Source organism: Carlito syrichta, unplaced genomic scaffold (assembly GCF_000164805.1).
Source record: "Carlito syrichta isolate Samal-C Ts95f unplaced genomic scaffold, Tarsius_syrichta-2.0.1 Scaffold305632, whole genome shotgun sequence".
In the NCBI taxonomy this organism is placed as follows: domain Eukaryota; kingdom Metazoa; phylum Chordata; class Mammalia; order Primates; family Tarsiidae; genus Carlito; species Carlito syrichta.
The window spans coordinates 102,643-122,732 of NW_007249728.1; the positions used below are offsets into that span (position 1 = coordinate 102,643).

At 40.4% G+C, this 20,090-nt stretch overlaps 1 protein-coding gene and 1 pseudogene across 1 annotated transcript in view; one reads left to right on the top strand and one right to left on the bottom strand.

Moving 5' to 3' along the window:
- Positions 1–9,031, bottom strand: part of LOC103264213 (E3 SUMO-protein ligase RanBP2) — a 51,755-nt gene extending 42,724 nt beyond the window's left edge. The window contains exons 1-6 of the mRNA XM_008061859.2: positions 8,968–9,031; positions 7,100–7,211; positions 6,519–6,671; positions 3,616–3,846; positions 3,134–3,279; positions 473–665 (exon numbers count right to left, since the gene is read on the bottom strand). Of these exons, the coding sequence (XP_008060050.2) occupies positions 473–665; positions 3,134–3,279; positions 3,616–3,846; positions 6,519–6,671; positions 7,100–7,211; positions 8,968–9,029 (897 nt within the window). The 5' untranslated portion in view covers positions 9,030–9,031. The remainder of the gene's footprint in view (positions 1–472; positions 666–3,133; positions 3,280–3,615; positions 3,847–6,518; positions 6,672–7,099; positions 7,212–8,967) is intronic.
- Positions 9,032–17,095: 8,064 nt separating this feature from the next.
- On the top strand, positions 17,096–18,739 carry LOC103264227 (annotated as a pseudogene).
- Positions 18,740–20,090: the final 1,351 nt, after the last annotated feature.

Consider the following 20,090-nt stretch of genomic DNA (forward strand, 5'->3'; position numbering starts at 1 on the left):
AAAAAAAAAAAAAGAATACACAATGTTTCATAAATAAATTCCATTTTTTGGATTCCCCCTAAGCTGTTCAATCGACATGTTAAAATTGTAATCATATTCTTCTATCATAGCTTATAGCACCCCCCCAATCTATTTCTTATGTTTTTGTCACATATCTTTCTGAATCAAGCTTTACCCATATTTGAGATTATGTCCTTATTATATAGACCCAGAAACGGCAGAGTGAAAAGATCAAATTCTTCAAACAAGTCACAGCAATGCTGGCTAGCAATGCATCAACACACCTGTTTCACCGGCCTTACCAATACTACATACATTCTGTTATTTTTCATTCTATTAAACTATTTTCATTTTAACTTTAACTCCACCGGGTTGTTTACATATTGGCATTATATACCGGAGAATGCCTTCAGTTGAAATGCATCAAGTCTCAGTGAAATGTCAACTGCATCTATCTCTGGTAAAGGCTTACCTGAAATGCTATGAGATAGCACAATGCAGCCAGCTCAGAGAGAGCTCGCCATTGTATATCACTATGCTGACCCATCTTCAAAAGCAGAGAACCAGCATGCATGTAGAAGTGTCCTTTCATTTCTAAGAAAGTAGCTGACAGTTCATCATTTCCACCAACAGAAGATTTCACAGACTGAAGAGCACTATCAAAACTGTAATATTAACATATTAGTCCACACCACTGCATCGGGAATAATCATGGTTTCATCATTTAATTCAAAATAAAGTCATAAAACGAATAAAAATGTATTTCAACCTTTGCCTTCCACATTCAAACTCCTAATAATTCTTATTCTCCATTTTATAAATTATGAATCATCTAGTGCTTGTTATCCTGCATTCTTACTATGCTTCAAGTATAAACTTTAGAATAATGTTATTTCCAGTCTTCCAATCACAGAATACAAATCAAATAAAATCAGTGATTACAGACAGATATTAGTGATTAGGTGGACATTTCATAATAAATCAGAATAAAGTTGGGAAACTATTTTCTAGGTTCTTTCTGATCATGTGGCTTCATTACTTAACTACAAGTTGAAGTTTCTTAAATTAGACATGTCATTTTCAAATTATAATAATTGACAGATATTTGGGTACCAATACCATAATTGCTCTTGTTACTATATAATTACAGAGTTCTAAATACATTGTATGTCCAACTATTATTTCTAACCTCTATTCTAATTAGTGCTTCTAAACCCTAACAATCCTCAGAACCATCATGATGGAAGAAAAGCAAAAGCAAACACTAACATGTGAAGCATGATTTACAGTAGGTTATAATAAAGCAAGCCAGGCATGGTGGCTCACGCCTGTAAGTCCAGCACTTTGGGAGGCAGAGGCAAGAGTAATGCCAGAGCCCAGGGGTTGGAGACCATCCTGGGCAACTTGACGAGACCTTGCCTCTACAGTACATCAAAAAATTAGCTGGGCGTGGTGGCACACATCTGACATCTATAGTCCCAGCTACTCAGGAGGCTGAGGCAGAAGGATCACCTGAGCTCAGCAGGTCAAGTGCCACTGCAATCCAGGCTAGGCAACAGAGTGAGGGGGGGAGGGAACGGGGGAGGGGGGAGTGGCAGGGAAGGCAACAGGGATTTCTTCCAGGGGTGAAGGCTGGTGATCTCTGAGGGATCCATGAGGTTAAAATTATTACTAGTACTAAGACATTTTTTGACTTTTATATTCTCATTTTCTCATGTAGCTATAGCTGAGTTTTCCAGAGGCTTATGTTAATTGCTTAACAGATTAAAAGTGAAAATCAATGAAAGTCCGACTATGTTTTATTAAGTCAGAAGCTAAAGTGTTTACAAAAATGCAAAACAATGCCACTCTTGTAAATTTTTGTTCTTTTGTAAAATAATTGATGTAGGGTGAGGTAAGTGGATTGCCTGAGCTCATGGGTTCAATACCAGCCCAGGCAAGTTGGCAAGACCTCATCTCTACAATAAATCAAAAAATTAGCTGGGTATGACGGCACATGCCTATACCTCTAGCTACTTGGAAGGCTGAGGAGGAAAGGTCGCCTGAGCCCAGCAGGTTGAGGCTGCAGTGGCCATGAGCATGCCACTGCACTCCAGCCTAGATGACAGACTGAGACTCCAACTCCAAAAAAGGAAAAAAAGTAAAGGACCAGGCAAAAAGTTAAGCTAATCTAAAAGTTAAGTTAGTTTTTTTGGATATTGTCTTTACCCTACCAATTTAGGACACTAAGATTTTTTTCAAGAAAACTAACCAATTCCTGCACTCAGTGAAATGAACTTCTTTCCTTATGCCAGACAGGGAAATGGACAATCTAAACCAGAGATGAGCAAGAGTTTTCTATAAAGGGTTGGATATTAACCTGGTTTTACAGGCATACAATCTCTGTTACAACTACTCAATAGACCCTTGTAGTGTGCACACTAACAAAGAGGCATGCAGGTGTTCCAATATAACTTTATTTATAAAATTAAGCAGCGGGATGTATTAATTTGGTCCACAAGCTCTAATCAGCCCCTGATATAAACTAACATCTTTATACAAATTCAAGTTGTGGTTTTGTTCAATGGAATTTATTTTTACAAATGGTGATGGCTACTGGTTTTTCAAAGTCAAAATTTAGGAAAAAAAGAGAAACTGTATTATAATTGAGCATTTTATTTTAGTTTTATTTCTAAGGTAAAACAGTGTTTTTCTGAAATACTAATGATGGTAAGTACTTATTCTAATACATCTAAACTTAGCCATCTGATAGATGAAAAACTTCATTATCTAATTTTCATTCAAGATTATCCCATTTTTAAAAATAAAATATGAAATAGCAGTTACAAAATTCATCTTAAGGATTAAGACATCATTAGGCTTGACAAAACTGAATATTTAACTATAAGGTTAATTTTAATCAAGCCTGCACTTTATAAGAATTCTCTAAAAATCAAAGTCATATAAAACCAATTACAACACCCTTTATAAAAGCAGTAAAAATGAGATTCCCTCCAAGTGGTTCATCAAATTAACTACAACTCCTGGATACATTATAGAAAGCATGGTTCAGTAAAGAAGTTTAGAGCAATGAACTGAATTACTGATAAATGAAAATCTGTAATTTATACTGTTCTCTCCAGAATCAACATACCTTTCCAGTAGTTCTCTACTTTCCTGAACATCTCTAATGGAAAGTGTAAGAAGCATGAGATTAGCATAGGCCAGAAGTAAGTCACTAGTGGTTGCTTGCCAGTTACTTTTATCAGACTCCAAACACTGCGAAGATTCTAGATATTCCTGTTTTGTAGAATGAACAATAAGCTATAATCACTTAATCAAATTTTAAGAAATTTAGCATTTCATACCTACAAATTCCTTTGCTCACTCCCATCACATTTGTGAAACTTAGTGGATTTTTATATCAACTTTATCACCTAAAACACCAAAAATATCTATTTATCCTATTTATTGCCCCAACTTCCCCATTCTAAATTTAAATGATCCTGGTAAAAATTTCATTTCATAGTTGCTCTACATAAATAAAAGAAATCTAAGTTTTGGGGGGGCACTGCGTACAGAGATGCATGCTAATTGTCTACACAGAAATATAGAGACCCAACAATTTTTACCTACCTTAAGAGTCTGTACAACACACGAATTCCATTCTAAACTTGAACGCAAAGCTATGTTCTTCTCTGCCTCATGGCAGTGGTCCACAGCATCCTTCAACCTTTTATTTGAGCGATATAACTCTACCAGTCGGATGTTCACATGGACATCATCAGGCCTTGCATAAAGTTCTGATTGAATCAAGTCAAAAAGTTTATTCCATCCATCTTCACCTTCACAATCTAAAAGTTGTTCCTATTTGGAGGAAAAAAATGTCAGAATAACACCTGTACATTTGAAACAAGTCATGGCCCCAATTAGCACATTCCATGGTGTCTACCTTTGGGACAATGTCACCAAAAGTACCATCCTATACACCTTATCAGTCCCTTCAGAGAGGTGCTTACAAGCAAGAAGCTGAAAGTCAAGATTGCCATGTAGGGAGAAGCACCTGCAGCCGCGCATTCTCACCTCAGCGACGACCAGGACCACTGCCCCACTTCCCCGCACACCTCAGGCACCACTAGAAGCCGAGGGCTCTCCAGTCAGGCCTCGGTAACAGGGTTGCTCCAAACTGCTTTCTCTCTCCACATCTGACTCAAACCGCCACCTGCTCCGCTGCCTTCACCATCTTCTCAAGCACTGCCATCACCTCCTGACCTTACATGGAGGCAGCAGCTACCATCCTAGGATAGCTCCCGCTACTTCTCTGCCAGAACTTTTTCTCTCTGAGTCTACACGCAAGGAAAGAAAGAGGGGTTTGTGGCCTACTCACTTTCACTGCCACCTCCAAATCAGAGCTCCTCCCACAACTTTGGTAAACTTTTGCTCTGCAACTGGAGTAAGACATATCCCTAACTACTGTCACTAGCATTAGCAATTTAAAGATGTGCAAAACATAAAATAGCTTAGCTACTCAGTTTGTTAATCACCTCATCTCCAGTCACTCTGTCCTCCACTCCAACCTTAGCCATTCACTTGTCACTGACACAGGTCTTCAAAATCTGGTCCTACCGCTCAAATCACACCATCCTCCTTACTGTTCTTCCTCACTGGGGGCACACATACCCTCACCACCACCTACTCCCTCCTCCAACACATGAAAAGCTCCCTTAAGAACACAGACATCAGCCGGGCTCGGTGGCTCAGCCTGTAATCCCTCGCCTTGGGAGGCTGAGGTGAGTGGACTGCCTGAGCCCGCGGGTTCGAGACCCGCCTAGGCAACTTGGTGAGACCTCATCTCTACAATAAATCAAAATATTAGCCGGGTGTGGTAGCGCGCGCCTGTAGTTCCAGCTACTTGGAAGGCTGAGGCAGAAGGATCGCCAGAGCCCCAGCAGGTAGAGGCTGCGGTGGCCAGGAGCGGCCACTACGCTCCAGTCTGGGCGACCGAGTGAGACTCCAACTCAAAAAAAAAAAAAGAACACTGACATCACTCAAAAAAAAAAAAAGAAGACTGACATCACCAAGTATTAATTACCCATAAAACAAACATACATACACAGAAATATTTTCTTCTCTGTAAAGCAAAAATGCCATACTCTCTGATATCCATAATTAGTTTGCTGACAGGTACAGCTGGATGGTGTCTTGTCTGAACCTCATGTTGAAGTGTGATGCCCAGTGTTGAAGGTGGGGCCTGGATCATGAGAGTGGATCTCTTATGAATGGTTTGACGCCATTCTCGTGGTAATGTGTTCTCTATTTGTGCCCTCAAGAGCTGGTTGTTTAAGAATCCGACACTCCTCTCCCTCTTGCATCTGTTCTCACCAGCTCCCCATGCCTTCTGCCATCAGTAAAAGCTTCCTGAAGCCTTGCCAGAAGCCAAGCAGATACCGGCGACATGTAGAAGTGTGAGACAAATAAACCTTTTTTCCTTATAAATTACCCAACCTCAATTATTCCTTCATAGTAACACAAAGCAAAATAAGACACAGACACCCTAAATTAATTCCTTTCCTCAGAAGGACCAACTGCTTTCTGTGTGCCTATACACTAACAGGTGAACACCTGGGGACAGACACACGGAATTTGAAAGACCACAACCCCAGACTAAGTAATTTCACGTTCATCATCTCAAACCTCCAACTGGAACTGCCTAGAACAAAATACCATGTTAGCTAGAACAGAGTCACTCTCTTCATTTCCTGGAAAGAACACTTCATACTACTCCTGTTTGCTCAACTTGCCCACACTTTCCTTTAATCCTCACGTTCAACGCAAAATCCATCTCAAGTCATCCTTCACTGAGGAACTTCAAGTCACCATCCGTAAATTCCATCTCACCTTACCTAGCTGCACTCCCCTTACTCCCAAGCCTTCTGCCCGGCAAGGACCAGCCCTCCACTGGTGCTCTGCGTTTCGTTCCCCTCCCTCCTCCACCAAGTTCCTCCCTTCTTCTAGGTCATTTCCATAAACTTATACCTGGCCTTTCTGTATCTGCAAAAGCCCTTGTCTTTAACCTTATGTTAAAAAAAATGACAACACCACCATTATAAACGCTTTTTAAAAATTCTCATACTTGGCTAGGTACAGTGGCTCACGCCTGAATCCCACAACTTTGGGAGGGTGCGGCGAGAGGACTGCCTGAGGTCAGGGATTTGAGACCAGCCTGGGCAACCTGGCAAGATACAGTCTCTACAATAAATCAAAGAATTAGCTGGGCACAGTAGCACAAACCTGTAGTCCCAACTACTTGGGAGGCTGAGGCAGAAGGATTGCCTGAGCACAGCAGAGCAAGGCTGTAGTAGCCATGAATGTGCCAGTGCACTTCATCCTAGGCGACAAAGGGAGACTCTGACTCAAAAAAAAAAATTTAAAGGAAATAAAAACCCCAGGTGAAAGTTTGCTACTGAAAAATAATTTCAACTCCAAATATTAGAAATGGTTGTGTCTTAAATTTTCTCCTTTTGTTTTTAGTTTTTTACCTTTAGTTTATAAATTGCAGGACTTCCTGGGAAAAGTTTAGCTGCTCTTTCAACCCAATACTTTGTTCTTCCATCAGTAACATCATTTTTACAAAGCAATTCTGCAATCTTCAACACAAGATCTTTTTGTGTTGGATTTAACTCCACTGAACGCTGACATTAGAAGAGAAATAAAAAATTAGTAAATAATAAATTACGAGTATGTATGAGTATACACATTCATGCAAAGTTATTCACTGTACCCATTAAAAACTCTATTCCTAGATGACAAGTCATTTCAAGGTTGTTAAAATTTCAAGTGTCTTGACATTTTCTGAAAATGAATCAAATAACAATTACGTTTTTATTCAGTGAATGCAAAAGCACACACAAGAACACCATTTCTGACCATGTTAGATTTAAAATTTATAGGTATTAAATAATTTTAAACCTGTTCCAAGCTGTGTCACTTAAGGGTACCATGATACCAATGCTTATTTTCATGTCATCCATAAAATACATTCAACTTACTCTTTATATAAGTTATTCTGGGCATCATGTGTTTGGCTGCACAAAGGCTACGTTTTAATCCTATAACTTACCTTGTAACATTCAATAGCTTTATCTGTATTTTCCTCCATTTCATAAAGAAGACCCAGAAATCTGTGTGCTTTGGGATCCCTCTCTTGCACATTAATATATGTAGATATGTATCTGTTTTAAAACAGTCGTACAAAAGTAAATAATCTTTAAATTATTAAATTTAGCTCACTTCTGAAAATGGAGGATAGTTAAAGGAAAATATAGAAAAAAATGATTAAATTTAGAAATGTACTTAGCTACCACTATGTATGCAGATAACTCAAAAGTATTCATAGAAAGAAATTGTTAATACTTAAAACACAAATCAACACACAGACTTGATGACATACTCATTTTACCATGAAATGCCCCATTTACCAAAGGCTTTTTCCAGTGTTATCCACACATAAGAAATGAACATATAAATTGCTTTTTCTTACTGATCACATTTTGGTAAAGCACTAACAAGGTTTGCACATAAATTAGGAAAGTGATTATAGTAAAAATTTTTTAAGTGATCAGAATGCAAAATACTAAAAAGCAGTAACTTCCCAAATGACAACAAAAGGAATATATACCCCTTAAGCAAGACAATAATTTCTAACAGTACAGTACCTAGCTGAAATCGAACATAATAAAAATTACTAAGTACCAAATATAGATAGTAACAACCAAAAATAAGTAAATATCCTCTAGATTCAGTGACAGTGTTATCATAAGAGAAATCAGACCAGACCTAAACCAGTACAAGGCTTAGCAGTCCCAATGCTACTAACTATACAAAGCGGGGGTCCCCAACCCTCAGGCCACGGACCAGTACCGGTCCTGGCCCGTTAGGACCTGGGCTGCACAGCAGAAGGTCAGCAGCAGGCAGGCAACGCAAGCTTCATCTGTATTTACAGCTGCTCCCCATTGCTCACTGACACCGCCTGAGCTCCACCTCCTGTCAGATCAGCACTGAAAAGCCTGCTTCCTATCTTTGTGAAGCAGGGTTTTCTGCAGTGACAGCAACCGAAACAAGATGACGAAGTAGACTGGACATAAGCAACACATCGGGTGTCACTGTCTCCCATCGTCCTCAGATGGGACCGTCTAGTTGCAGGAAAACAAGTTCAGGGCTCTCACTGGTTCTGCATCATGGTGAGTTGTATAATTATTTCATTATTACAATGTAATAATAATAGAAATAAAGTACACAATAAATGTAATGCGCTTGAATCATCCCGAAACCACCCCCTCCGCCCTCCCGATCCCTGGAAAAACTGTCTTCCACAAACCAGTCACTTATTAAAATGTTGGGGCTTGCTGGCATAAAGTACCAGCTTCCCATCAATGGCTTTAATGGTGGGCCTTCCTCCTAATTTCCTGCTTTAAGCCATGCCAAGTCAGTAAACCAGAATCACCAAGCTTCTCAGCCCTAAGAGAGAGACAGAGCCTCAAAACATCATATATTCGGTCCAATTAAAGACCTTTTACACAACCTATTCTCCTGCTTAGTAATCACTGTTTAATGTTGTATTCATTGTTATTTTCCAGCAGATTAAAGTATCCATTCTCTAACCAGGAAGATATTAAGATACAGGCTTAGCCCTCTTTTATTCTAACCCACGACTATTTTTAGAAAAAGTGCTTTAAGTCAAACAATTGCTTGCCCTAGGTATAAACAAGCAGCAGCACACAGAAAATACTCACTGCAGGCTCAGTCTCAATGGAATCTAGGCTGGTCCTTACCATCAGTCTGACTAATTTCCTGCTTTAAGCTGTGCCAAGTCAGGATACGCTTAGGAAGAATTGCTAAAGAACATTTTTTTTAAACCTATTTCAAAGAAGAACATGAAGAAAGGCACTGATTTTAGAAAACTAATGCATGTTTACAGTTTGTACTTACTTTTTAGCAAGATCATATTCTTTAGCTTCATAATACAGCTTCGCAAAATAGAATCCTTTCATTGACTTCTAAAAAAAAAAAAGTTGTTTTACTTTTCATATGGAAATATTTGCTAACTTTTTTCAAAAGGAGTGAAAATTGTACTAACAAAATTGATATTAAAATATTAAATTTCTGTTCACTTAAACGGTTAAAAAAGCTAGGCATGGTAGCTCGAGCCTGTAATCCCAGCACTTTGGGAAGGCTGAGGCAGGAGAACTGCTTGAGTTCAGGAATTCAAGACTAGCCTAGGCAACATAGTGAGACCTCATATCTCCAAAAAATACAGAAAGCATTAGTTGGGCATGGTGACACATGCCTAAAGTCCCAGCTACCGGGAGGCTGAGGCAGAAGGATCACCTGATCCCCAGAGGTTGAAGCTGCAGTGAGCCATAATTGCTCCACTTGCACTCTAGGCTGGGTGACAAAATGAGAACCTGTCTCAAAAAAAGAAGAGGTTAAAGAAAAAAAGGTTTAAAAAATTGCCTAAAAACATACATGTATACTCTAAAAGTTAGGATTCCACATTTTTATAACTCCTATCATAGGCCAGATACAGTGATTCACACCTGGAATCCCAGCACTTTGGGAGGCTGAGGCAGGAGAATCACTTAAGTCCAGGAATTCAAGACCAGCCTGGGCAACATAGTGAGACCTCGTCTCTACAAAAAAAAATTAAAGATTAGCCAGGCATGGTGGTGTGCGCCTATAGTCCCACCTACCTGGGAGGCTGAGGAGGATCACCTGAGCCCAGGAGGTCAGAGGTTGCAGTGAGCAGTGATTGTGCCACTGCACTCCAACCTGGGTGACAGAGACTCCAACGCAAACAACAAAAAAAATCCTATCATAAAACAAAAAAATAAAACCAAGAATAGCATGACAAAAGCAGACACAGAGGCGAGGAACTTATAACAGCCTTGGAAACCTTAGAAACCCTGTGGCATCACTGACTTTATAAGAAAGTAAACAGAAACCAGCTTCTCTAGGGGAGGAGAGGTACACTAGAAACCTCTCTTCTCCAGCCACATGTAAATGGCTATGGGGAAGAATAAGAAAGTACTTAAGACATGTGAATGCACTGGGCATTCCCTGGTCCATGTACTGTTCTCTCTACAGATCAGATTAGTATTTTACACCAAGAAACCAAAAAGCAGAAATAAAAACTGAATTCTTCAGGTTATATGCAAAGGTCACACCCTGTCTCTTTATTTCCATAAACTCTAAAGCCCAGAATGCTGAGACATACATATTAAGTCCTATCCATGTGATAAACAGTACACAGAAAACAAACATTTTATTTTTGAAAATTATACTAGGTCATGGGGAGAAAAAAAATCAATATATTAAGTAAAAAAAGCAATCTATGTAGTAGTATGTTTTCAACTGCATGTTTTGAGTAGGCACATATGAAAACGCTAATTACCTCTGATTATAGAATCATGTAGCAGGGCACAGTGGCTCATGCCTACAATCCCAGCACTTTGGGAGGCCAAGGTGAGAGGATTGCCTGAGCCTATGGGTTCAAGACCAGCCTGGGCAACTTGGTGAGATCTCATCTCTTATACAATAAATCAAAAAATTAGCCAGGTGTGGTGGCGCATGCCTGTAATTCCAGCTACTTGGAAAGCTAAGGCGGAAGGATTACCTGAGCCCAGCAGGTTGAGGCTGCAGTGGTCGTGAGCATACCACTGCACTCCAGCCTGGGTGACAGAGTGAGACTCTGACTCAAAAAAAAAAAATGTTATACTTAAGGACTTTTTATAGTTTTCAAATTTTCTATAATAACCTACCATCACTCACAAGTATTGACACAATGTGATTTCTGCCCAGTGCTCCTAATGTCAAAAACAGAAATTCCATGAATGCAGTTGAACAGTGGAATAACTATGATTTTTCTCCACCTAATTAAAGGGTTTTTTTCTAAATTTCGAGTTAATTTTAAGGTCAACATAAAGCTTTTCTAAAGGAAGGAAAAGGTGCCATTAAAATCAATCTTTGATAAGGTTAAAATTCCAAAAGAATAAAATCACTGAAACAAAACATTACATTTAAGTACAAACCTGAAAGTTACAAGCTCTGCCACCCATCTAAATTCTTTGTACTTTTGTACCAGGTCTTTTTGGAAATTCTGCATTTTTTAGGAAAACCAAAATAGAAATATAGTTTGTTTCCTAAGACCCACAAAATTTAGCATTTGTTCATGGTGCCTACTACTAACCAAGCACTGTTACAGACCCTGAGGAATCAGCAGTAAACAAAAAACCTTTCTTGACAAACGTGCCCTTTAGTAGAAGTGACAAGCAAACATGTCTATAAAGGGAGCAGGAGAGGGACACTATCTCATAGTATTTCATCAAATATTTACAGTTCACCATATTTTAACAAATCTGGAAACCAATATTCATCACACAAATCACAAGTAGTCTAATGCCGTAGCCTTTGTTGTTGGCAGTGTTTTTTCTTTCTAGTTGGCAATAAGGGTGAGGTGCAAACAATGGCACCTTAGATTCTATAGAAGAGACTGGTTGTCAGGAAGGGTCTCTTTGAGGGTAAACTTGATCGGAAACCTGAATAAAGTGAAGAAGTGGTTATCCAGGGAAGACTAGATAGCACATGAACTATTATAATAACTTAACCGTCCCCACTGCTTACTATACAATCTGCTTCAACTTTTCCTTCTGATAAAACCTACAGAAGACATTCTTACATCACACTATCTTTGTGAAATACTCTTTTCATGACTTCCAGCCACCATGCTACCCTTAGTTTGACTTCTCCAACCCTTATGCAGGCTCTTCCTTCATATTGACCTCTCCAGGAGTTGGAGCTAAGACCTCTTCCTCTGAGGACATCTTACCTGTAACACACAATCTGGCTACTGACTATATGTTGACTCTCAAATACTTATCTTTGGCTCTCATCTTTCTTGAACTCTAAATTCAAATGCAAATTATCATCAACAAGACCTGTGTCAATTTTAGCTTCTATGTATCTCAAGCCATCCATTTTTCAACATCTCCACTGCTCCTACCAAACCTGCTATGACCTCTCTCTGAGACTACTAAAAAGCCTAATTTCTTCCTGTTCCTCTCTGTGTATTTTTTCTCCCATCCAATCCATTCACCAGATGGGTATCATTTTAAAACCTAAGACAAGCCGGGCTCGGTGGCTCAGTCTGTCATCCCGCGCCTTTGGGAGGCTGAGGTGAGTGGATTGCCTGAGCCCGTGGGTTCGAGACCCGCCTGGGCAGTGAGACCTCATCTCTACAATAAATCAAAAAATTAGCTGGGCATGGTAGCGCATGCCTGTAATTCTGGCTACTGGGAAGGCTGAGTTGGAAGGATCGCCAGAGCCCAGCAGGTCGAGGCTGTGGTGGCCGGGAGCAGCCACTGCACTCCAGTCTGGGTGACAGAGTGAGACTCCAACTCAAAAAATAAAAATAAAAAAATAATAAAATAAAATAAAACCTAAGACAAATCATGCGATGCCTTTGCCTAAAATTTAAAATTCTTCCATGGCTTCTATTACATTTTTTAAATATCCAAGTTTCCCACCAAAGACTAGCATAAAACGATGCCTACCTCTTCAATTTCACTTCATCTGCCTTCTGCATGTTATTCTTTTAACGAGTGACTAAAACCACACTGCTTCTCTCCAAATGATATAGCCCTGGGAGTCCAACTATTCATCTACAGCAAAGGCCACACCAGGTACTGTGGCTTACACTTGTAATTCCAGCACTTCTGGAGGCCAAGGTGAGAGGACTGCTTAAGCCCAGGAGTTCATTACCAGCCTAGGCAACACAGCAAGACCTCATCTCCATAAATTAATTATTTTTTAATTTTAAAAAAATAGTTAGACCCCGACTCAAAAAAATAAAAGAAAAATAAATAAAGCAAAGGCCAACAGCAGGTACTGATAGGATGTGATCTGTGCCCAGTATTCTCAATGTCAGAGTAAAGAAATGCAAAGAAGGTAGGTAAAAGGGAGCCAAATTCCTCCTCAACTGTCTTAGTGAAACCAGAACTACGGGATGGGCCTGAGGGAATAGACTAAAAAAAAAAATCCTGTTGAGCATGACTCTAGTCTGGCACAGTGAAGAGACAGGACAGGTGTGGAGTAAGTGGGATGCCCCAAGTGCCGCCTATCCCACCTCACCTGTCTCCTACACCATGAGGAGGTAAGGACTGGGTCCAGTACACCTGTCAAAAGGATAACAAAAGTATCCTCGGTCAAACTCAGGGAAAACAGAAAGTTCCACCGGAGAAGGGGGAAAATTTTATGTTATCTTGATTTTCAGCATAAATCCAGATTCTGAAAGAAGGACCTAACAATCCTTGATTTTTTTAACTTTAAACCGGAGGTGTCAGAAAAGTTACAAACGACTTTGGGAGGCCAAGCATTCACAGAGATCAACTTATTGGTCCTTTGTGAAAGGTAACTGACTTATCACTGGATTGCTCCCTCACAATACAGACAGTTTTAGACCTTCATAAGACAGGTTAGTATCACTCTGCTAATGATGAGCTGTTTCCATAATAACCCTTCATAGTACAAGAGGAACTGCAGTTCAGACATTTGGTGTAGGAGCTACTGAATCGATGCTAGTATCAGTGAAGTTTCAACTGGCTTCGGACAGGGGCTTTCCCATTCCCTTCTCTGACCGAAATAAGTCCCCTTTCGTTTTTTTTGTTTTTTTTTTTGAGAGAGTCTTACTCTTGTCGCCCAGGCTGGAGTGCAATGGCACACTAACCACCACCGTAGCCCTGACCTGTCGGGCTCAAGCGATCCTTTCACCTCAGCCTTTCTAGTAGCTGCAACTATAGGAACGAGCCACCACGACCAGCTAATTGTTTGATTTATTGCTGAGATGAAGTCTCACCAAGTTGCCCAGGCTGCTCTTGAACCCCTGAGTTTAGGCAATCCTTTCACCTCTGCCTCCCAAAGTGCTGGGATTACAGGTGTGAGCCAGTACGCCAAGTCCCCCAGTCCCTCTTCATTGTTAATTCCCACGACGATCCTGCTTCGTTACTTCATAGCATTGATCCAAGTGACACGAATGCTCGTTGAGCCTCAAAACTGTAGCTCCACTAGAGTAAACCACCTGAGGCTTGATCACCACTATGGAACCTAAAATATTACCTGGCAAATGGCAGATACTCAATATTTACTGAAATACACATAAATTTGTGGATTCACAATTACTTCCTTATGATAAACCCTAGAAATCAAATAACCAGTTCAAAAAATGTAAGAATTTGAAGCTTTCCCTATATTACCAATTCTGCATAAAGTTTATATCGATTGCTCTCCTACTCAGTATTGGAATGTCTAAGTAACAGCATATAGTCTTCAGAGATGATTTTTTTCATTTCTCCAGTCTTGCTAATCTGATAGGCAGAAAACAGAGCCAATTCAGCATTGCTCTGATTACTTAGAGATCATTTTTTTACACACACACTGAAATAGAGTATAAATTCTCCATCAATAGATACTAGCTAGCCGGGCTCGGTGGCTCAAGCTGTAATCCCAGCACTTTGGAAGGCCAGGGGAGTGAACTGCCTGAGCCCATGGGTTCAAGACCCACCCGGGCAACTTGGCGAGACCTCATCTCTACAATAAATCAAAAATTAGCCAGGCTTGGTACCATGCGCCTGTAGTTCCGGCTACTTGGAAGGCTGAGGCGGAAGGATCGCCGGAGGCCAGCAGGTCGAGGCTGCGGTGGCCGGGAGCAGCCATTGCACTCCAGTCTGGGCGACAGAGCGAGACTCCAGCTCAAAAAAAAAAAAAAGTAGATACTAGCTATCCCCATTTTTAAGAAGACAGAATATTGTGTCACTAATTTTTAAGGATTCTCAACCATACTAGTATTTGAGGGGTTTTTCTTGCAGTTTTCCCAGACTGTCACCTGTTTTAGTGTTTAATGTTTTTGTGAAACAAGATTCTGATTCTTAAACAGTTGTTTTCAACAATCTTTGACTGTAAAAACAATCTTTGCTGCTTACTTTTCCCAATAATATGTTGGAAAGGCCTTTCTCATTTGTGAATCATGAAATATTCACCAATATTTTCTTTCCGTTTCTCTAAAATTACTTTTCAATTCGAAACATATTTTAGTAAATCCTGTAGGCTAGAGCCTTGATTTTTAAAATAAATTACTAACTGTCACTTGCTCAATCAACATCTATTAAATAATCTATCTTTTCTTTTTTCTTCTTTTTTTTTTTTCGAGGTGGAGTCTCACTCAGTCGCCTAGACTGGAGTGCAGTGGCCGCTCCCGGCCACCGCAGCCTCGACCTTCTGGGCTCCGGCGATCCTTCCATCTCAGCCTTCCAAGTAGCTGGAACTACAGGTGCACGCTACCACACCCAGCTGATTTTTAAAAATTTATTGTAGAGATGAGGTCTCGCCAAGTTGTCCAGGCGGGTCTTGAACCCACGGGCTCAGGCAATCCACTCACCTCAGCCTACCAAGTCCCCAGCTAACTATATACTCAATGGCGAAAGGACAGAAAGCAAAGAAGAAATACAAAAAAGATAACCACTTTCATCACTACTATTCAACATTTTTCTAGTCAGAGCAATTAAGACAAGAAATAAAAAACATTCAAATTAGAAAGGGAGAAGTAAAAGTATCTCTATTTCCAGATGACATAATCCTACATAGAGAAAATTACCCAAAAAAAGTCTATAAGAAAGCTATTGGCCAGGCCTGGTGGCTCAGCCTATAATCTCGGCACTTTGGGAGGCACAGGCGAGTGGATTGCCTGAGCCCATGGGTTCGAGACCAGCCCAAGCAATTTGGCGAGACCTTGTCTCTACAACAAAATCAAAAATTAACCAGGCATGGTAGCGCACAACTGTAGTTCTGGCTACTTTGAAGGTTGAGGCAGAAGGATCGCCCAGCAGGTCGATGCTGGGGTGGCCATGAGTGTGCCATTGCTCTCCAGCCTGGGCGACAGAGTGAGAGTCCAACTCAAAAAAAAAAAAAAAGAAATAAAGAAAGAAAGAAAGAAAGAAAAAGAAAGCTACTGAAGCTAAAAAACAAATTCATCAATGTTGCAGAGTACAAGATCAACAAAAGTCAGTACACAGCAATTCCCCCCTTATTCAAGGGAGGTAAGTTCAAAGACCCATAATGAACTACGCTGCCATCAATCAAAATATTTCCTGCTCGTGTATTCCACTCAAATTTAATGCCTTGTCCACCAACTAAGCACTTAACACACACCATAGCCATACCTTCTGTAGTTAGAGGTGTGACAACAAAACTAGCACAAATTTCTTTCTCCCTCTTCACAATTTCATGGACAGAAGATTCATTCTTAGTGTAGATCTTAGCAACCTTAACATACAATCTTTTTTTCTTTCCTTACTAAGTCAAAATCGTTCACCCTCTTGCTTGAAGGAAGCACTTCATGGCTTCTCTTTGGCATATCTGAATGGCCAGCATCTCCACTCTTGCACTTTGGAACCACTATTAAGCAAAATAAGGGATACTTGAACACAAGCACTGATTCGACAACAATCAGATAACCAAAATGGCTACTCAGTGACTAGCAGGTAGGCACATATACAGCATGAAATGCTTGGCAAGAGATGATTCATGATCTGGGTAGGATGGAGCAGGCGGGCACAAGATTTCACTATACTCCTCAGAACTGTATGCAACTTAAAACTTATGAATTATTTCTGTAATCTTCCATTAATATCCCCAAACCACAGATGACGGCAGGTAACAAACTGTGGAAGGTGACACCACTGGTAAGGAGGAGAGGGAACTACTGTACTAGAATTAAACAATCAGAAAAAGATTTTTTTTTTTGAGTCGCAGTATCACTCACTCCGTCACCCAAGTTGACATGTACAATCGCAGTTTACCAAAGCCTCAAACTCCAATGCTCAAGCAATCCTCTCATCTTAGCCTCCCAAACAGCTGAGACTACAGCATGTACCACCACACCAGCTAATTTTTAAATTTTTTGTAGAGAGGGGTTCTTGCGATGTTACCCGAGCTGGTCTCAAATTCCAGAGTTCAAGCAATTCTCCCACCTCAGCCTTCCAAAGTGCTGAGATTACAAGTGTGAACCATGGTGCGCAGTCAGAAAATAAAATTAAGGAAGCAATTTCATTTACAATAACATCTAAACAAAACACCTGGAAATAAATTTAACCAAAGATGAAAAACTTGTATGCAAAAATTGCAAAATGCTGTTCAAAGAAATTAAAGACCTAAATAAATGAAAGACATTCATGTTCATGGATAGAAAAAGACTTAATACTGTAAAGATGTCATTATCCAAAATAATCTATAATTCAAGGCAATTCCTACCAACAAATTCGAATGGGCTTTTTACAGAAATGGAAAAGCCAATTCTCAAATTCAAATGGGACTGCCAACAGACCCCAAATAGCCACTCTTCAGAAAGAACAAAGTTGGAGGAACTCACACATCCCAATTTTAAAACTTACTACAAAGCTACAGCAATCAAAACCGTATAGTATTGGCATAAGGATGGACACAGCGACCTAAGAAATAAGATTGAGATTTCAGAAATAAACCCATAAATATGGCCAGTTGATTTTGACAAGGACCCCAAGTCCATTCAGTGGGAAAGAACAGTCTCTCCAAAATGGCAAAAATACAACTGAATTTCTATATGAAAAAAATAAAAGTTGGAGTCCCACCTCACACCACACACAAAAATTATCTCAAAATGTATCAACAATTTAAACATAAGCTAAAAACCACGAAACTCTTAAAAGAAAACATATGAGTACACCGTCATTACGTAGGACTTAGCAATGTATTTTTAGATATGACACCAAAAGCACAAGAAACAAAAGAAAAAATAGATTAAATGGTCTTAATTAAAATTAAAAACATATGTGCATCAAGTGACATTATCAAGAAAGTAAAAAGATAACCTACACAATGGAAGAAAGTATTTGGAAATCACTTATCTGACAGAGGTTTAATATTCAGAATCTGTAAAAAGAGAGAAGCGCAGTCAAGGGGAGCACTGTGTCCATGGAAGTTCCTGAGGCAGCCTTCGGGAAGCAGAAGGAAATGGAAGGTAAAGTGGTGGCTCACACCTATAACCCCAGCACTTTGGGGGGCCTGGGTGAGAGGACTGCTTGAGCCCATGTCTTCTAGTTCAGCCTGGGCAACTTGGTGAGACCTCATCTCTACAATAAATCAAAAAATTAGCCGGGTGTGATGGCACGCACCTGTAGTTCCAGCTACTTCGAAGGCTGAGGTGGAAGGATTGCCTGAGCCCAGCAAGTCAAGGCTGCAGTGGCCATGAGCATGCCACATGCCTGCCACTGTACTCCAGCCTGGGTGACAGAGTGAGACTCCAACTCAAAAAAAAAAAAAGGCAACCCCTTTGGGTCCCCTCCCACTGTGGGAGCTTTCTATCCTCTCAATAAATCCTGCTTTCAAAAAAAAGTAGCGAGTAACCTAGAGAAAGCTGAAGAAGCAAAATTAAAAGCAAAGTACGCTCGTCTGAAACAAAAGCCTGGAGGTTCAGATTTCTTAAGGAAGTGACTGCAGAATGAAAAAAAATATCTTTACGCTGGGGTTTACAACATGGCTAAAGCAAAACATGAAGAAGAAGCAAGTTCCTACTACATCCCCAGATAAAACAGAGCTCACTGGTGAACACATCCCCACTCCGCAAGACCTTCCTCCATGAAAACTAACCCTTGTTGCTAACAAGCTGGCTGGTTGATTAGAATAGCTGAACTGCATTAATCTTCTAATTCCCATTATTTCTCCTTAATATGTTACTTACCCACATTTTATTTCCTTTCACTCACTAAGTCATTTAAGATGGGCAGTTTTGAGAGTAGCTGTAGTGTGTGCTGCTAATGTAAGGGAATACACATGTGTAGAGGTTTTGATTAGTTTAACAGTACACTAATGGGAAGGGCATGTTAAAGCAATGTAAGTAATCTACTTTTTTTTTTTTGAGTTGGAGTCTCACTCTGTCGCCCAGACTGGAGTGCAGTGGCCACTCCCGGCCACTGCAGCCTCGGCCTGCCGGGCTCCAGCGATCCTTCCGCCTCAGCCTTCCAAGTAGCTGGAACTACAGGCGTGCGCTACCACACCCGGCTGATTTTTTATTTATTGTAGAGATGAGGTCTCGCCAAGTTGCCCAGGTGGGTCTCGAACCCATGGGCTCAGGCAATCCACTCACTTCAGCCTCCCAAGGCGCGGGATTACAGGTTGAGCCACCGAGCCCAGCTAGTAATCCACTTTAAAATGATTGTAGCTGGGCACAGTGGCTCATGCCTGTAATCCCAGCACTTTGGGAGGCAGAGGTGAGAGGACTGCCTGACCTCGGCTCTACAATAAATCAAAAAATTAGCCAGGCATGGTGGCATGCACCTATGGTTCCATCTACTTGGAAGGCTGAGGTGGAAGGATCACCTGAGCCCAGCAGGTCGAGGCTGTGGTGGCCGTGAGCATGCCACTGCACCCCAGTCTGGGTGACAGAGTGAGATTCCAATTCAAAGAAAGGGGGTGACACACCTCATCAACAAGGGTACCTGCATAATGAATATTTGTATACCTAACTCTGAATTAAACTCCACAATTTTAAAATTAAAAATTCTAAAGTTAAAAAAAAAAAATACTGCATATATTACCTTACCCCTCATACATGGTTCTAACAAGTAACAAGCAAATTTTAAAATATTTAATGTTTTGGCTTTCATCACTTCATCTTAATTATAGCTTTGTATGCTACTCTTATTTAATATAAACTCTGTTGTACTGATTTCTTATGTATTTTCCTCTTGGATTTTGAAGAACAGAAGTTTAAGACCACAAGTTAGAGAAAGGTTCCTGGGACGGGTGCAGTGACTCACGTATATAATCCCAGCACTTTGGGAGGCCGAGGTGAGAGGATTGCCTGAGCTCACAGGTTCGAGACCAGCCTGGGGAACTTGGCAAGACCTCATCTCTACAATAAATCACAAAAACTAGCCAGGCATGGTGGTGTGCGCCTGTAGTTCCAGCTACTCAGAAGGCTGAGGTGGAAGGATCACCGGAGCCCAGCAGGTCAAGGCTGCAGTAGC